General features: G+C 39.2%; 1 protein-coding gene across 4 annotated transcripts in view; it reads right to left on the bottom strand.

Moving 5' to 3' along the window:
* Positions 1 to 20,322, bottom strand: part of ASPH (aspartate beta-hydroxylase) — a 212,714-nt gene that overhangs the window by 25,093 nt on the left and 167,299 nt on the right. For all 4 annotated transcript variants that reach the window (XR_015768103.1, XM_088022826.1, XM_088022829.1 and 1 more), the window contains one exon: positions 809 to 944. Coding sequence is in view for 3 of the 4 variants with exons in the window: in XM_088022826.1 (XP_087878952.1) it covers positions 809 to 944 (136 nt within the window). In the remaining variant the exon portion in view is untranslated. The remainder of the gene's footprint in view (positions 1 to 808; positions 945 to 20,322) is intronic.

Below are 20,322 nucleotides of genomic sequence, written 5' to 3'. Positions count from 1 at the left end.
GTCCTTTAATGTAAACTCACTGCTTGTCCTCTCAATGTATTTGGTGCAGCTGAGTATGTGCAACACGTACTGTTTAGTCTTCAAAATGCATTTATTTTTGGATAGCTATTGTTAACCCAGGTTGATGTGATTTTTCAAGAAGAGAATTAGAAAGAGCCTTAAAGCTAAAATTCAATGCTCCTCATTTTCAGGATAGATTGATATATTAATTCATCGAACACACACATACTGTGCCCAACCTGGGTTCAGCCCAAGGAATATTATGGTTGAATGTGAGCCACTTCCTATTCTAGAGGAACTCAGACCCTAATTATCATTGCCTGTCACTCTGGTGTCTTATCATCTCCAACCCATGGTGACCCCATTTTGGCAGGCAACACTGTCTCTATGCTATGGAGCAAATGAGGCTCAGGGGAGGTCCTTTCTACAATAGTGATTAGCACACGGTGGGCTTTTTGGTTAAGCCTACACAGCAGGGTTACTCTTTGTAACTTATCATTTAATGGGAAAGACCAGGAAAATCAAAGTATTATTTATATATATTTATCCAAATACACATGTGAGTATACCCACACACACACACACACGTCTATATGTACATGTGCACACACATGCACACGCACACACCCACACATAAGTGTTCACATGTAGTTTTAAGAAACGACGACAGATTTCGATAATATATTTTTTCTGGGCAGTTTCCTTTAAGTTGGGGAATTCCAGCTCTGGGAAGTATCGTGGAAAGACCTGAGCCTTCTTCCCATCAGGTCATTGGCTGCAGAGAACAATCTAGAAGTCAGAAGCTCACCTTGCTGCCACAGCGTAAACTGGCTCCAGTCGCCTTTCTCCCTCAGGTTTTCATCTTCAGGCAGGAAGAGGCCTTTGGCTTTATCCATCACGGCAAGGCCTTCATCACGGATTAACTTCCAGTTTCTTTCTAAGGACTAGAGGGAAGATTCTGGTTTTACTGAACTGGGCATATGCCTGATAGTCATTATGATGACTCTCAGCTTTTTATTTGTTTATTTGATTAATAAAGTAATGAAATCTGTGCTCTCATCTAGATTGCTTACTTCAATTTCCTCTGGGACTTCTTATCAAGGGTTTAAAAAAGCCCTACTACTATTTTTGAGAACTCAATGCCTTTGCAGCATAAAAATGTCAATAATTCCTCAGAGAATAATCCCCTCCAAAAATTAGTTTTATATTTGCCTAAAGGTTGTTTGTTGTTTTTTTTCAAAGATCACAAGTGAACAAGAGTATTGCTCTTGTTGATCATATTATATCAGTATATTACAGTATGCTCCATGCGACACCCCTGACACGCAAAGAATACACATCAGGGACTTCATTTCATCTTTCAACAGAGGTCCTCATGAAGATGCCATTCAACATGGTAAACTGTAATTACATTTCAAAGACATGGGAAAAGTGTCCATGGGAACATCTGATGAATTATAAGTTAACAGCAAAACAAAGCAAATAAATGCCCAGGTGTTTAGAATTCAGCCACACAAAAATATTTCTGACTTCTCCTTTACGAGGGTGCTTTAGCCCCTGTTGGAAAGTGGGTTTAAGACCAAAAGAGCCTTGGAGTGGCCAGGCAGATGCTGGTAGATGTGTGGAAGGAGCATTCTGGAGCTCTAGCCTCCAGGTCACCCTCACTACCACACTGTGATACTGATGAGGGTGGGGGCAGAGGGGAAAGCAGGCGAGGGCGAGCTTGTGGAGTGGTGAACTGAGAGGTACTACTCTGAGGAAAAAAGAACAAAACCTGCTTTCCTACTGTATGCTGAGACTAATTGGACAGATTACCCAGGATTTTGAAACGTTAATAATGCCAAACATTTCTATGTTAAGTGAGAGATGGATGGAATAGTTGAGTATATGGGGTACATGGAGAGGGAGGTGCACAATACGTGGTTTCAAGAGTCAGGGCTCAAGAGCAGGGCACTAGAACTAGTGAGCTACAAACAAAAAGAAAGATTTTGACAGACAAAAAAATAAAAACAACAATTAGTGCTCCCTGAAAGTGGACTAAGGTGCCGTGTACAACATGGCTCTCTATCTTTTGAATTAATCAAGCGAAACTGGTTGACCCATTATTGGATAGAGCAAAGCATGAGATAATGTGTGAAGTGTTTTTCTTTTTTACCAGCCTACGCTTTATGAATTCATGATTCCATGTGGGAAAAGCGATAAGGAGCCAAGAGAGCTCCGAGAGACAGATGCCCTCAGAGATTTGTGTGAAAACATGGTGCCAAGTTCAGCCCAGCCCAGGGAACATTTTTTATATTAGGTGACATTAGGTTTATTAAGATATTCTAGGGCCAGACACAGATTTTAAGATTAGATAGTGGTTTTCTACTTCTTCTTTTCCCCTTCATTTCTTTGAGTCTACCAGTTTATTTCCTTTTTAAATGTCAGCTTGATTGAGGTATAATTGACAAAATTGTAAGATCCTTAAAAGCGTACATTGTGGTGATTTGATACGCGTATACACTGTGAAAGGATTTCCCCCATCTGGCTCATTAACACATTAGGCACCTCACAAATTTATCTTTCATTTATTCACTTTTAAATTTTTCTGTTGAGAACATTTAAGTTCTACTATCTTAGCACATTTTAATTATACAATACAGCATTATCAACCATAGTCACCATATTAAACAAATCCTCAGACTTTATTCATCTTATGGATGAAAAGTCTGTACCTTTTACCAACTTCTCCCTATTTCTTTTACTCCCCACCCTACCCCAGCCCTGGCAACCACTCTTCTACTCTCTGTTTCTATGAGTTTGACTTTTTTTTTTTTTTTTAATTTAGATTCCACATGTAAGTGATACCATACAGCATTTGTCTTTCTGTGTCTGGCTTATCTCACTTAGCATAATGCCCTCAAGGTCCACCATGTTGTTGCAAATGGCAGGATTTCCTTCTTTCTCAGTTGAATAATATTGTAGTGCGCGCGCGCGTATGTGTATTTATGCCTTTATATACATCTTCTTTATCCATCCATCCATTGATGGACACTTCAGTTGTTTCTATGTCTTATTGTGGATAATGGTGCAATGAACATGAGAATGCAGATATCTCTTCAATATCTCATTTTCATTGTCTATACCCAGAAGTGGGACTGCTGAGTCATGAGGGGGTTCTATTTTTAATTTTTTGAGGAAACTCCATATTGTTTTCCACAGTGGCTATACCACTATACGGATTTGATACTGCTATTTCTGTGAGACCCACCTACTGATCTGTGTCAAAAGCCACAGGAGCTGCTACCAACACACTGATTTATGCTGGTGCTGGTCACCAGTAATTTCAATATTATTTCATCCCAAGTAGGTAATTCATACATAACAAGTCAAAGACAGAATTCCAATAAAAAGATACTCAAAAGCCTTCACTTTGGCAGGTCCCCTGAATGACAGAATATGATGTTTTTTTCCAAGAATCCCAAGATTATGGAAAAGAAAAAAATGCACCCCATATATTCACATCTTCTCAAATGTACCTAAATTGCCAACACTCCTTGTGGCTATTGTAATTTGTCCAAGTGGATAGATAAATCTGTTAGATTCATGTTAAGTTGTCACACAGATGAGGGGAGAATTACCTTTCTAACACATGAAATTACTTTTCAAATGAGGTCACTGGAGTCTTACACAGCAGGCTCTTCCCTTCTTCCCTCCTGATATTTTAGAAGTTTCTTTCATTTCTTTTGAAAGCTGATGTTAGGAGCATCTTTGCAAAGAGCTGATCTTTTGTTAGGAAAACAGGGCAAAAGCCCTAAGGAGAATGTTAACGTGACTGCATCACTAAATAAAATCTTTACGATTTTTCTTAGGAGCAGGCTTTTACCAGAGTAATGAGTGCACTTGGATTTGTTTTTGGTTTGTTTGTTTTCAACTTCGGAAAGATTCGGCATGGTCTCTTCTATGGACATCACGGAGAAATCTGGGATGGGACCTGGGAATTTTATTTTTAAGCATAAACCAAGGAACCACATTGTATAAAATTCATATGATTACAGGGGATTAAACCTCAAACCTAATTACACAGGGTGTGTGTGTGTGTGTGTGTTTGAAAGAGAAAGAGAGAGAGTATGAAGGGCTGGAGGGAGGAAGGGATCGGATATGAATCCTTTCTACAGTAATACCACTCAGATGTCTGGGATGGCAAAAAATTTCCATTTCTTAGTAAATTCCAACAGGAACTTGAAGGCTCACACAGAACAGGCCATGCTTACCTTTTTAAAGGTCTCACCTAAGATACTACTCCTTTGGCCCTAAAATACACCCATTTCATAAAACTGAAAAAAAGAAGCCGAGAGGGTTGGTATTTGAGTTGCCTGCTGGGAAGACAACAGCTTCTCATTCACATTTCTCCTTATGGCAGCATAGATTTGAGAGCACACAGATATGATTGTTTTTACGGTGCCACATGGCCTCATAAACCCACCATGAGCACTTGTCTTTTGTTGAACCTCAGCTGTATTCGGCACTCTAGTCAGCTCTAAGTGGAGTTCCCAGCTTCAAGCTTCATTAATCCCACAACATCCTACAGTTCTCTGTACTCCAGACCTCCCAATCAGTTGACAAGGTCCTCACTTCCCAGATATTCTGCTCATTCACTTGGATGGTATGCTTTTCTCTTCAACATCAAGTTAGATTAGGTTTATTTTTAAACCCTTCTCCTAAAACTGACTTCTTGCAGAAAGTCTTGAGGGGAGCAAACTAAAGCCAAATTAATTCTTATAGTTAAATTATTAAATTTCCCTTTCTATTTTTCACTCAATTAAAAGTACATATTTTTAAAAGTCTACTAATACTACAGGTCTTATAATAAAAGCAGCAGTCGCTCACTCAATTCTTCCCCAATCCTGAGTCCAACCCCAGTTAATCGCTTTAAACACCTCTTCTGCTATTTATCTGCTTCTATCTAAATACTATGTTTATACCGTTATTTCTTGATTTATTCCATTCTAGACATTATCACTCATCTTTCTCTTAGGGAAGGTAACAAGTCAACAATTTGATGTCTTCTTTTCCCTCTTCTCAATCTTGCTACCATTAAATTCACAAATCTTTCATACATCTGAGTAAATTCACATTCCGTATCATCCGCACTTGAGTTGTACTGTGATGATGACCCTTCATTCCACATTTCTGCCCCCTTTTCTTCTTCTTCTTTTTTTAAAGATTTTATTTATTTATTTGACAGAGAAAGCACGAGCAGGGGGAGTGGGAGAGGGAGAAGCAGGCTTCCCGCTGAGCAGGGAGCCCGATGTGGGACTCGATCCCAGGACCCTGGGATCATGACCTGAGCCAAAGGCAGACGCTTAACGACTGAGCCACCCAGGCACCCTCTGCCCCCTTTTCTTTGACTTCATTTTCTAATGCACTTACCACTGTTTCTTCTTTACAGCGCTGAAAGGCTGATACAAAATCTCTTGATACTATTCTACCCTTTGCCAAAAACATCAGATAAGCCACTACTTTCTTTCTCTCTTTTTTCTGAAGATAATCCTGCAGTAGCCACCTTCCTTGCTTTGATCTGGACCAGCTGCCGTCTGAGCATGCTGGGCAAGCATCATCAGGGAACTGCTCTAGGCTTTTGCCCTGGAGTGGTCTTCCTAATTACTGCATTCTAGTTATTCCCAAGAAAGGACATAGCACAGGTGACACTAAATTTCTGAAAATATCTGAAGCTATCCTTACACCTGATTGAAGGCTTGCCTGTTCACAGAATTCTACATAGGAAATACTCTCTCCTGAGAATTGTGAAGACAATGCCACATTGTATTACAACTTTTAGTGTTGCTGTTGGGAGATCTGACCTTTTAGATTCCTTTTTTGGGGGGGTCCTTCAGAAAACTTCATAGAAGTCAGTACAGTGTAGTGGGTATGGAGCTCGATTGCCTGCCTGGTTTGGAAATCTAGCTCCCACTTACTAGCTATGTGATATTGGGCGATTCACTTATTCACTGTGCCGTAGGTTCCTCATTTATAAAGACGGTGAAATACTACAACTTTCCTCAAGAGTCTCTAAGGTTAAATGTGCTAAAAGTACCTCTGCTATGTGTAAGTACAACTATGGTGATAATGACGAGGATTTTGAAATCTCTTTGTTTCTGGCTTCCTGAAATTTCCTGGAACTGTACCTTAGCTTAAGTGCTGGTCACTTACGGGTCCCTTCAATATGGAAACTCACAATTTTTCCACTGGAGGCTCTCCGGTCTTACTTCCCTAATAATTTCTTCTCCCTTCTGTCCCTATTCTTTCTGGAACTTCTTTTGTTTGTTGAACACATTAAATTGAGCCTCTAGTTTTCCTAACTTCTCTATTTTCAATCTTTTTTGGTTTTTCCTTCTGGCACATTTTCTTGACTTAGCTTCCAATACTGCTATGAGACTCTTATTTTTGCAAATCCTATTTTGCACATTTCTGACAGAGCCCTCGTTGGGTTTCTTTTCCTTTCCACGTATCCTACCTATTCTTTTCTTGTGGCTACACTATCTTCTCTTACTGCTCTGAGTATATCTTACAGATATTATTTCTGTTGGCATTTGCTCCCCGCATCTTGTTTCCCCTGAGCTCTCCTTCATTCTTTGTTTGTTTTGTTCTTTATCTTCTTTCATGTTGAGGGGTCTCTTCCGTGTTAGGCAACCCTCAGCTGGGAGTCCTACAGGACTGAGGCAGTGACTGGGAGCTGTGTAAAAGGGGAGGGCGTGTGGTCGACAGGCCTCCCCGTTGGGCACATCATCAAGCCGGTTTTCTCACTGGGCATCTGAAACGTCGGGTAGGGAGCGGCACATTCTTTGAGCCCATGCAGTTGCTGCAGTAGCAGGTGCCTTAAATCCCTTGCCTTTGGAAGTCCCTCCCACTTTGGAAGTGAAGCAATCACTTCCCTTGGTTTCAGCTTTCTTGGAATCACCAAGTCAGATACTTCCCTCTTCAATTTTCAAAAGACAAACAAAAAACACGATGGTGTCGTTCATCTGTTCTTGTTTCCCTCCTGTTTTTTTTTTATTTGTAGGTTTATATTTTTATTGTCATTTACGTGAGGTTTTTCTTTTCTACTGTCATTTTTGCCTTTTTTTATCCTTTTGTTATCATTTAAGTGAGGTTTCATTTGGGAGGTATTAAATGCATTGCTCAATTCTGCTTAATTCTTCTTCACCTGTATTTTCTATACATCTCAAATAGGTGATTATTATTTATTTTCCTTCTTTTCTCATAGACTAGAAGGACCTTCTAGTAAAACTGAGAAAACAAAATCCCATTAGCCTGCAAAACCTCTTAGTAATCCCTGGAATGCGTCTTCAAAAACATCACCAAACTCAAAGTGATGCCATTTCACGTGACAGAGATAGGAAGCAGAGAGAAGAAAACATTTCTCATCATCATATTTCACATTTTCAATCAAACTCTGTTACTCCATATATTGCTTTATTGTCACCCTAATTTCTTTTCACTTGGCCTACATGCTTCCCTTGCATCATTTGGTTGGTATGCCCCCTTTTCCACGATGTGGTCAGATGATGACAAAACTGATTATGATGCTTGAAGTCTGACATAAGATCATTTTTAATTTTGTCTTAAACAAGCAATGTTCATCCATTTGAGCTTTAAATATTTTCTTCTATGTAGGAAAATTGAACTGTTCAGAGAAATGCTTTTGCTAAGGCAGTAAGTAAAGACTGCAGAATGCTAAGTAAGGGGAGTTTCTTCACTAATCGTATTAGTTTGTGGAGGTTGCCATAATGTATAAATACCACAGGCTGGGTGACTTAAGCAATCAAAATCTACAGTCTCACAGTTCTGGAGGCTGGAAGTCCAAGATCAAGGTGTCAGCAGGTTTGGTTTCTTTTGAGCTCTCTCTCCCTGGCTTGCAGATCTTCTAGCTATGTCCTCACCTGGTCTTTCCTCTATGTGTGCACATGTCCCTCCGTGTGTCCAAATTTCCCTTTCTTATAAGGACACTACTCATATTGGATTAGGGCCCACCCCAATGGCTTCATTTTAACTTAACTACCTTGTTAAATGACCCTGTCTCTAAATACAATCACATTCTGAGGTACTGGGCTTCAAAATATGAATTTTGGGGACACAATCAACACATGACACAAATGTTCATTCAAGTGAGAACCAGTTCCAGCTAAGAGGGCAAATAGCAGATGGAAAGGGATCAGGAATAAATTCACACCAACATGGAAGACAGTACATTTATAGGAACAAAATAAAACAGGTCATGGAAAAAGGCAGGAAGAGCTATGCTTCTAACATGTGGACAAAACATAATACAAGAACTCCTAGAGCTCAGATTAACGTACACAAGATTAGGTAAGCAACTGCATATGATCAGCTGTTAAGAAAAAAGGGAAGCGAGAAAACACAGGTATTGGCAACTGAGAAGTCCCAGAGATGTGTATGCACCTTGCAAGGTTCCAACTCTAAATTCAGAGAAGGCATGTGGTCAAAGACTATTCTAGGCAAAGTCTGTACATTAAAATTGGAGTTAGAAGGAATTGGTAACAATAGAGCATTAGTACAATATACACCAAATTCTATATAATTGGCTGTGAACATGTTGTTATAGTTAATTATTATTTGGGAATTACATATCTAATTTTTTGAGAGATAAATCAGCTTGAAGCCTAGTCAAAACATGCCTATACTTTACACCATGATAATGAAAAATGGGTAGCATATTCTAGATAAGACATGAGTAGTGGACTCTGCTTTAAAGAGAGCAGCTGAGGGCGGAGGGCATCCCGCCGAGTGCGGAGCTGAAGTTATGAATCACAGCAAATGCCACAGTCAGTGAGTGTAATGCTCTCACAGCAAACTCTCTTTGCAATAATTTAAATAAAATCTCTGCAGGAAATTAGTAGCATTAAAAAAGCAATCTCTTGCTGGTACTAATACATTTTAATCGGATTTCCTGTTTTTCAAGTTCGAATGTAAAGATAAAAGAAAATATCTGACATTTCTTATTGTGGAAATAAACAAAGACCAACCGAATGAGAAAAACAAAGGCTATATATTCCCAGCATGCTATAGCAAGGGAGTCAGCCACCATCACCGTTTTGGTGAAGAAGTGGGAAAACTTAAAGGTGAAAAAAGGAAAGGGTTCAGGGGTACCCTGAGTGGAGGCTATTGGCAGGTAACGAGAAGTAGGCATCCTATGTGATTGGTTAGGAGAGCATATCTGGCTTTCTTGGCTTGGTCCTAAGTTGGAGGCAGGGACAAACATTAAGCAAGCTGTCAGTTATTAATCAAGTCCTGGACATTTGGGGCCAATTGTTACAGAAGTTATTCTTTAGCTTCCTGGATTGTCACTAGAGATTGCTATCTGGCCAATCTGTCTTCCTGCAAGTTTGGCTTACAGCAGGCTGGCTTCCTGGGTTATTTAGAAAAGGGGGTGGTTTCCCAGGCAGTCTGCTGCAGGTTGTGCGTCAAGGTTCTAGGTTTATATATGGTCTGGACATCGTCCATTTTTACATTCAGTCTCTCGTTGTCCTTACTGAAGAAAAAGGAGAAGATAAGGCACTCTGCACCAGGGCAAGAGAAGAGTCTCGGAGAACTGGAGTTTGCTTTCTAGAAAGTGGCAGAGAAAGGTTGTCTTCTACCAGGATAAAGGAGAAATGATAGTCTGGGTTACCAGGGGAAACATCCAGCCTGAGGACTTCAGGAAGCAAATTCCTTATACCCCCTAGGCCACACTGGCAGGCTTGGGGGCCCACGTTCTTAGTCAGAGGAAGTTAAAAGGTGAGACAAGGTACCATCTCCCTCCCTACTCTGCCTACAGGGACCAGTGCACTCAGCTGTGTCCTGGACAAGCAAAAATCCCCAAGTCCCTAACATCAAGGGGCTAAGAGTCTGGTGGGGAGGGTTTCTGTGCATACCATCAATAAATCGCTTGATAAACAGATTATCTATAATATATATGTGCATGTGTATATTTAAGACATCGACCTGTGTGGATGTCTACTAAGACATAGATCACAATCTACAGGATTAAAAATTTGGAACAGCAAATAGAGCGCCAACCTACAGATACAGTTTACAATTTTTCTGAAATGTTAAACACTGTACTGTGAATCCCCAAAGAGAATCACAGATAAAGATAATTTTTGACATTTTCTTTTCACTGACCAATATTGAAAACTCACCAATTTCACTCTCAGAAAAAAAACACCCTTTTAGTTTGAAATAATTCAAAGAATATAATAGATTTTATCCTTTCGCTGTGTTGCCATAAATTGGCATCATATGCCATTCTAGAACCTTAGCCAAGCGTTGACTCTTGTTAAGGGCTTCCATGTAAACACACATAGGAACATCCATGACGGCAGGTTTGCGTTGTGTTTGGTTTTGTTTCATTTTTGTGCCTTATTAAAACCTTGCAGGGGAGGAGAAACTGAGGTAATTATTTTGAATTTAGAGATAAAGAAACTGAGGCTCAGAGGGTGAAATGACCTTCCCTAGGGGTCAGAGCTGAGAACAAAACAAATGTTTCCAACATTTGTCTTGCTTGTCCCTCTTCCTCTGCTCCTTCCCTGTTTGTGGGCATGCGCTCTTCTCTCTCTCAAATAAAATCTTAAAAAAAAAAAAAAAGACTATGGTTTTCAGTTGCTATTCGCTGTTGTTGTTTCAGTGTTATTCAGTAATTTCTATGCATGCATTGTTTACATCTAAATTAGGCATGGAGTAATGTAGATCAAAAAGCTAATCTCAAAAAAGGGAAGAGCAAAACTCTTACAGAATGGTGGCTTTTCTCTGGCTAGAAGAGATCTTTTCTATTTATAACCTAGCAAAGACTTTAATCCATTTGTTTCAATTTCTATGTTAAATACCCCCAAAGCACTATGGCTTTGATATTTGTGATTTGGGCAGCAACCTACTCGCTTTTAATGAAAATATGCATAAAAGAGAAAACTCTACTGGAATATTTTTCTCTAATTTTTTTTTCATTCAGTTGCCATAGCCTCTTACCAGCGCAGAGTTGCTGAACTACAAACTACACAGTAAGAGGGGAACAATGACATTCAACAAAAGGGAAAAACACAGGTGATGCATTTTACTGAACACTGTCCCATTGCCTTCAAGAAAATCGCACTCTACTTTTCACTGGTAATATAGTGAGAATAATTTAAATGGAAATGTGCCATTCATGGTAGTTAATTGTCACTGAAGGGTCAGAATGATCCTAAAAGGATTTTGGCCAAAAACGGCAGCTACCTGATCTAGGTTTCCACTTTAAGATGTTAATGCCCAATCCATGATCCATGGAAGGAATCTTGACATACAAGTGTTTGTCAACTGAATGGTCATTAGCCCTGGATTTTCTTACCCAGCACGGTCAGTACTGGCAAATGATCACCTTGAAATTACTTTTTTATTTGAAAGTCGTAACCAGACACAATATTAACATTTCTACAAATAAAGATAGTTAGCAAATAATGCACTGGATTTCAAACACAAGATGTCACACACTCAGAGATTCCATGCTGCTGGGGACCCGGTGATCAATGCCCAGGCCCTGCTTTTCTTCTTAAAAAAAGGAGAACTTAAAACAGGCAGGGCTGAAATCAAGAAGTGTAGGGAAACAGAATTGAAATGAAGACATGATTGGCAAAAAGAAGAAGGACATGAGACCCTCAGTAACTTTGAGATAAAGTGGGCTACAGCGAGGGTATGGACTTTGAGGACAATGATTTTTATTCAAATCCCAGCCCTGCCATCATTAAATATGGGACCGTGGGCAAATTTCATTTCTCTACTCCTTACTTTACTCATATGTAAGTGGGCACAAGCATACCTATCTTGTAGAATTTTATAAAGATTAGAAGTATTATATACAAAAATGCTCAGTGCATTGATTACAAATGGGAGGCATTTCATACATGATAGCTGTTATAGTATTATTTTGGTAATACATATTTCAAAATTGGCTTTCTAAGTTGTTTTTTAGAAACTAGAAAATATTTTCCTATGAAAACAATGTAATTAATTAAATTGACTAATAATAATAATAATTCTTATTCAGCACTTCCCATTTACTTATTAAGTCTGAACAACCAGGAAACAAATACCATTTCCATAGGTACTTTGCAGATAATGAAAGCAAAACACATAGAAGTGTTGCTCAATGTCACATAGCTAGTAAGGAATGGACCAAAATATCAAAATGAGGCAATGTGGCTATGGAGTCCTATATTCTAAGCTGCTCATTATATTGCCTCACTGGTGATTATTAAGTGTTTTTCATCATCAACCCCTCAGAAAACTATTTATTTTTAACATACTTGAACTATATGTTAACAGATTTATTGAGCTATAACTCACATACCAAAATTCACTCAACTTTTACCATACAGTGGTTTTTAATATACTCACAGAGTTGTGCAACCATCGACTTTGTTTTAGAATGTTTTCATCATACCAAAAGTAACCCCTTACCCATTAGCAGTCACTCCTCTTACCCCATCTCCTCGGTCCCTGGCAATCACCAATCTACTTTCTGTCTCCATGTATTTGCCTAATCTGGACAGTTCATGTAAACAGAGTTTTTTTTTTTTTTTTCCTAAAGATGTATTTATTTATTTTAGAGAGAAGTAGAGATAACGTGTGTGAGTTGGGGGAGGGGCACAGGGAGAGAATCTTCAAGCATAGAGCCCAACTTGGGGCATGATCTCACAACCCACAAGATTTGACTTGCGCCAAACCAAGAGTCAGACACTTAACTGACTGAGCTACCCAGGTGCCCTGGACAGTTCATATAAATAGGATCAACTAATAGGTGGTCTTTTGTGACTGGTTTCTTTCACTTAGTGTAATGTTTTTAAGATTCATCTACGTTGTACCATGCATCAGTACTTCATTTCTTTCTATTGCCATTGTGAAGATATACCACATTTTGTTTACTCATTCATTCATCATTTAGATGGGCATTTAGGTTGCTTCCACTTTTTTGGTGTTATTAATAATGCTATTATCAACATTCATGTACATATTTTTGGATGAATGTGATGTTTTTAGTTCTCTTGGGTATATACCTAGGAGTGGAATTGCAGGGCCATAACTCTGTTTAACTTTTTGAGGAACTGCCAAATTGTTTTCCAAAGTGATGCATCCCTGGACATTCCCACTAGCAATATTTGAGGGCTCCAATTTCTCTACATACTTGCTAACATTTGTTAATGTTCATCTTTTTTGTTATAGTCATCCTCGTGGGTGTTAAGCAGCATCTTGTGGTTTTGACCTGCATTTTTCTAATGATAAATAACATTCAGCATCTTTTCATGTGCGTCTTGGCCATTCACAGATCTTCTTTGAATAAATGTCTATTCAAAGGAAAACTTGCATCCTTTTTCTGAGTTTTTCAAATCTTCTCCCATTTTAAAACTGGGTTGTCTCTATATTGAGTTATCAGAGTTCCTAATATATTCTGGATATAAGTCCTTTGTCAGATAATGACCTACTTCTCATTCTGTGGACTTTAGTTTTACTTTATTGTGTTCTTTGAAACACAAAAGTTTAAGATTGATGAAATCTACTTTATATATTTTGCCTTTGTCACTGTGCTTTTGGTGTCATATCTAAAAAAAAAAACATTGCCTAACTCAATGTTATAAAGACTCACTTCTTTGTTTTTTTCTATAAGTGTTATAGTTTTATTTCTTACATTTAGGTCTATTTCCGTTTTGAGTTCATTTTAGTGTATCATATGAGCTAACTTCATTTTTTTCACATATGGATATCCAGTTGTCCCAGCACAATTTGTGAAAAGACAATTCTCTTCCCATTGCATTGTCTTGGCACCCTTGTCAAAAAGCAATTGATCACAAATGTAAGAGTTTATTTCTGGACTCTCAGTTCTATTTCACTGATTTCTATGTCTACCCTCTGGCAGTTTTAAAAATCATATGTAAGAAGAAAAGAGTGACAAGGGAAAAAAATGTACTCTTTTATGTTTATCCACGTGGTTATCTTTAGTAATGCTCCATTTTCCTTCATGTGGATTTATGTTACCATCTAGTGTTTTCATTTCAATCTGAACAACTGCATTTAGTATTCATTGTAGAGCAGGTCTGCTAGTGGGAAATTCTCCCAGTTTTTATTTCTCTAGGAATGTCTTAATTTCTCCTCTATTTTTGAGATCGTTTTGCTAGATCAGAATTCTTGGTTGACAGCCTTTTTCTTTCTGTATTTAAATGTCATCTCACTGCCTCCTGGACTCCATGGTTTCTGATGAAAAATTAGCTGTTAATCATAATGAGGATCCCTTTTCCACAATGAGTCCTCTGTGTTTTCAAAAGACTCACTTTGTTTTTGGCTTTTGGCAGTTTGACTAAGAAGTGTCTAGGTATGTTTCTTAAGTTTATCCTACTTGAAGCTCACTGAGCTTCTTGGATGTGTACAGTACTGTTTTTCATCTAATTTGCTAGGTTTTTGGTCATTATCTTTTCAATACTCTTTCTGCCACCTCCCTTTCTTCTCTCCTTCTGAGGACTCCATAACGCATATATTGTTATACTTGCCAGTGCCCCCACACATTGTTTCCTTCATTCTCTTTTCTTTCTGTTCCTTAGTATGAATACTTTCAATCAACCTATCTTCAAGTTTGCTGATGATTTCCTCTATCAGATCAAATCTGCTGTGGAGCCTCTCTGGTGATTTTATACTGAAGCTGTTATATGCTGTGGCTCTAGATTTTCCATTTGGTTCTGTTCTATGTTTCTATTTCTTTATTATTATCCTCTATTAAGTGAGCTATATCCTTTTTTATATTTTATTTATTTGAGATAATAAATAATAGCAGGGAGTCTGCTTCTCCCTCTGCCTCTCCCCCACCTGTGCTCGCTCGCTCTCTCTCGTCGCTCACTCTCTCTCTCTCGAATATGTGTGAAATGTAATTTTCATTGAGACTATTATTATTGTGTGATCTACTCTCCCCCAGCATTTGTTGTTGCTGATTTTTGTTGTTGCCACTACTTGTTTGTTTAGGGACTTTTCTTGGTTAATTCTGTGAAGTCTCTTACTCTACTGTCATGCATGACCACTAAAGCTTCTTCTTGGTTAGCTTAATAGTCAGCTAATGCATGGTCAGAGATTTCCTTAATTGCTTGAACTAGTAACTCTTCCCTCTTTTTGTTGAGAGGCTCTATGTGAGTTTTGGAGCATGCCTGCAATGCTCAGGCAGTTTAAAACTATGTTCTAGCCATCATTTCTTGCCTGTGATGAGCCTCAGAGTCAACCAAAGGCAAAGGACTGGGGTCCCCTTGGGCATTTCCTGGGCATGCACCCCACGGCATACATATATTGGAATAGACATCCCCAGGAATATGTCAGAGCTTTTCAAAGCCCCTCATGGGCATCCTGTTCATCAGATTTTCTTTATTAAGCAGATTTTCTTGCAGTGGGCAGGTTCTCATTTGCCCCAATATTTAAAAAATTGCCACTGATCCTTTTGACTAACAAAGCTATACTTATGAGTGAGGTCAATAACAACACTGTCCTGAGAATGGGGCTTTCTGAACAGCACAAGTTGGTCAAATAGTGACCGTGCTCTGGATATGAAACTGTAAAAAGCCCCATACCTAACCTGCTTACACTGATGGCCAAAAAACTGTGGTCTTCATGGTCTTCACACCTAGTGTTGTGAGACTGCTAATTTTTAAGGCTCTCTGGAGCTGGGGAGGAATGGATGAGAGCAAGTCAAGTTACTATCCCATAAATCCTTCTGTTCTCACTGAGGCTTAGCAGATTTTCTTGAATAAATGTTCCTCAAATTGCTGCAACTCTTTGGTTAATGTACAGAGCTCTGCAAATGTTGATTTTGACAATTCTTCTCAGTGCTTTCCTCACTTTTATGGAGGGGCAGAGTTACAAAGATGTTCCCTCTGCCATCCTCAAATCCTGCCCCACCCCCCAATATTTTATAAGCATAATTAAATACTTGAAATTTCAACAGGAACTCTGGACACCCTAAATATCCTTCCCTATTATACAGCAAAAATTTCTAGAAAAGAATGCCCTTGAGGAAGAAGAATGCCCTTGAGAAAGAAGATAAAGAGAGGATCTTTTCTTTTCTTTTTTTTAAAGGTTTTTTATTTATTTGATAGAGAGAGACACAGCAAGAGAGGAAACACAAGCACGGGGGAGTGGGAGAGGGAGAAGCAGGCTTCCCACGGAGCAGGGAGCCCGATGCGGAGCTCGATCCCAGGACCCTGGGATCATGACCTGAGCCGAAGACAGATGCCTAACGACTGAGCCACCCGGGGGCCCCGAGGATCTTTTCTTCTCTAGGCATCCCTCCCAGTGCAGTAGCAATACAAGAGAATTTCCCCCACATTCAGGGAAAGCCAACAAGGATGTTGTGCCAACTCCTTATAAGTAAGAAATGTAAGTGGTATGATTTTTATATCCCTGGGACTTCTGACAAATCTATGAAACAACTAGAGAAAAGAGACTTTATAGACACTTCTACCAACTCACCTCATTTATGAGCACCTACCATGTATCAGATACTGTACTAGTTGTGAATATGACAAACATGGCCCAGCTACCTTAGAGCATATGACCTCGGGGGGCTACACTGAACTAAAGAGGTGATTAGAATACAGTATAAATGCTTAAAAAGAATGTATAAAGTGCTTTTGGATACATGCTTATTCTTTTAAAAGAAATGACCACTTCTCTAACATCTGAAGGATAAACAGAAATTGGCTGTGAAGGGGTAGAAGGAGAAAAGGAAGGGGTAAAGGGAGGTGAGACTATCACACAGGATGGTCTGGTGGGAGGAAGAATTTTGGCTAAATTAAAAACAGTAAAGGGCAGTGGCAAGAAATATGGACACAGAAATAAACCTGGAATTTTGGGTAAAGCTGAATCTCTGACCAAAACTATAAAGTTGGAAAGAAGTATTAGCCATGAGATTACATGGTGAATTAACTTTCCCAATGAATGTTAATGTCTGTTGGAGATAGAACAGAATGAGTGAAAAATCCATTTGGAGAGCAAAGCTTTGGTTTTAACAAGAAGACTTTAACAAGAAACTTTAACAGCAGTTGAACCAGAGTGGAAAGGTTTTATTTTAGAAAATGAATGACAAGAAAGGGAAAACAGAGAGCAGAGAATAGTGTTTGGATCTGAGTGCATATCCCCAGTTAGCAAGGACACTGAACACTGGAGGTCACTCTCCAAACATCCACTGTACCTCTTCCTCCTTCCTAACAGAATCGTGATTTAGTTCATGTGTTTACTTCCCCTGAGGTATTCCACTGGACTTAGAGAAATCTGACCTTTTGCTGGCTTCAGGGGCTGATCTATTGGTTTAAAGATAATCTCATAGCCCCTTGCCAGTAATTCTTCCAGAATGGAAATGTGACTTAACTGGCTCAATCAAACTGAAGGAAAAGATTTTTGTTTCCTGGGTGATGGAGAGGTACATTCTTTCTCCTACTGGAAGCCTGCTGCCCCAGCCTGTGGCTAGCTACTTGGTTTCTCAGACTCCTTTGTAATCGTGAGTGCCCATGTGACATGGTTATGATCACCAAGACAAGGTCTCCTAGGAGGTTTCTGGAAAGCCATTTGGGCCTGGTGTGATGGCTCGACAATGTTATGAAGCTCTCAAATACTTTCTAACCTTCCATTCCAGGTGCTGCTGGCAGCCATCTTGACTTAAGCAAGTGCAAGGACAGAGTTGACCAGGGAGGAAGTGCAGAAACAAGAAAACCTGCCACCCAGGTGCACAACCCCTGAAGTCCGCCCTACTGCTAGGCTGTGCTTCCTTTACCCACGTCAATCAAATTCCTTGTTGCTTAAGCCAGGTTCCAGTTGCATTTCTGTTACTTGAACTTGAAAGCATCCTAAAAGCCACAGTAGAGAAATAAACTCACAAAGAGACCAGGAGAAGAAGATTAGATAGCAGAAAGAGAATCAGAAGAGCTCAGTGTGATACCATCCGATGTAGGATGAAATTTTACAACGGAAAGAACTGCTGACAGTGCTCACTGTAGGAGATTTATCCAGGAAGATGTTTTTCCTGTACTATTTCTGCTTTGGCTAGAGAACCTCTTTAAATCAATCTGCGTTCATGGTCACCACACCATGGTTTTCTGACTTATAAAATATTCAAATCTAACTGATGGCAGCCTACTTTACAATTGGATTATGATGCTTACAATGTGCTTTTACAATGAAATACAGAATTAAGTATGGTCGAGAAAGACTTACTTAATGTAGGTAAATTGACACTAGATTGAAACTTTCTTTCCCCAAGTAGAAAAAAATTCTTCAATGAAGTCTTATACATCTTATAGATATATTCTATTCAAGATGTTCTTTAGCAAAAAAAATTTTTTTTGAAAAATGTAAACCACTTAAAAGTAGAGGGAACAGTATTAACTTCCATATATCTGTCACCCAGATCCCAAAATTATCAATATTTTGTAACTCTGCTCTTCCTTTCCCATCTCTCTCAGATAAGTGAATGCAGTAGCTACATTGCCAGTGGTAAGAATGGGCCTTTTAGTTCTGCACCTACTTATTGTACTTTACCCTACCTGCATGGGCGGGGCAGGTGTTCACTAGACTAGGATTGCTGCCCGTGATCTAGACCAGCACAGTGGTCGAACCTCATGTCCTTTCCAAAAGTGGAAACATATTGAGCATAAATGAAGAGAAGGAGGAACAGTAGCTGAGAGTAAGGGAATGAACAAATGGGTTTTGTAATGGAGGGAAATCCAATATTATATCAACACCTCAAAAGAGGCTCAGGGCAAGAGATGATACTCTCAATTATACCAGATGCATGAAAAGGTAAAGCCATATATTTCTAGGACCACTCATACTTTTGGGACCTGATGAGAGCTAATGGAGGCCTGCCAACTTGAGTGGCCTTGCCCTGGGAGCTATTTTCAAATGGTATGATGATGGACTGGACTAATTATTAGTGACTGAATGGAACGCTAGTAACATGCCAATATCTATTAACTGTTATGATCCTTTGTTATAAGGGATGCATGACAAAAACAAAAATGCAAACAAAAACTAGGGGGTGACCTGTGGTATAATAGGATATACATTTGATCTTTGTCCAGATTCCTGGCACAAAGCTCCTAAAAATCTTGGAATTTCCTGAATAACAGGAGTGTCTTTTAAAGGCATCTTTTTTGAGCTCAACTGAGTTTATGTTAATGGGGTGACTTAGAAGAGGGGTCCCTAGATAGCCTCAGGATGGGGCTGGTCACCAGAAAGACCAAATGACTGGAAGGTTAGAACTTTCAGCCCCATCCACCAGCCACTGGGAAGGGGAAATAGGTACTGCCTATTAAACTCTCTAAAAACTTGAACAAGATTTGATGAGCTTCTGTGTTGAAAGTATCCACAGATCAAGAGAAGGTAAGACCCTAGTTCCATGGGGACAGAAGTTCCTCCACTCAGACCCTTCTGGGTCTCATCCTATGTGCCTCTTTATCTAGCTGTTCATCTGTATCCTTTATAACATTCATCATGATAATGGGATAAACCTAAATAAATGTTTCTGAGTTCTGTGAGCCACTCTGACAAAGTAATCAAACCCAAGGAGGGGGTTGTGGGCACCTCCAATCCATAGCCAATGAGAAGCATAGGGAACAACCTGAACTTGCAACTGGTGTCTGAAATGGGGGCAGTCTTGTGAGACTGGGCCCTTAACCCGTGCAACCTGATGCCACCTCTAGGTAGACAGTGTCAGAATTGAGTTAAATTTGTAGGACACCCAGCCTGTGTCCTCTGAGAACTGGAGAACCGCTCGGTGGTATTGGAAAACACACATCGGAGATGTAAAATCAGCTGTCTGAACATGAGAATGTGTTTTCTTATATATGAACAATGTCTAGATGGCAGTTAGATTCTCAAACTGGATCACTGAGGCCCATCTAACCTATAAGGTGGATGACATTTACATTTTTATTAAAACTACGAGTTAATTTACCTCCCACTTTATTAATACATCTAAGAAGAAGAAAGAGCTTACCAAAGCAATCATAAACTTCTGACCAGCCTCTACCAAAATTACAAAGTAGACATTCTTACCATTTGGATTTAATTTACCAAAATAAAAACTTCTAATTTTTCTCTTGTGTTTTTTTGTTTTGTTTTGTTTGTTTGTTTTGCCATTAAGTAGTTAGAATCACTCAGTTTCTTTATCCTACAAATCTGCCACAACATGTTCTAAAAATATTTGCCTTTTTTCTTTTTCTATCCACTCAGAAGTAGTGGTTCTCAAAATGTGGTCCAGGGATACCCAGCGGATTCCTAGACCCT

Source organism: Eumetopias jubatus, unplaced genomic scaffold (genome assembly GCF_037043125.1).
Source record: "Eumetopias jubatus isolate StellerSeaLion01/CBP00866 unplaced genomic scaffold, mEumJub1_p1.0 scaffold_4, whole genome shotgun sequence".
Taxonomy (NCBI): domain Eukaryota; kingdom Metazoa; phylum Chordata; class Mammalia; order Carnivora; family Otariidae; genus Eumetopias; species Eumetopias jubatus.
Note: the sequence above shows the minus strand (reverse complement) of the source record. Positions and strands in the feature narration are given on the sequence as shown.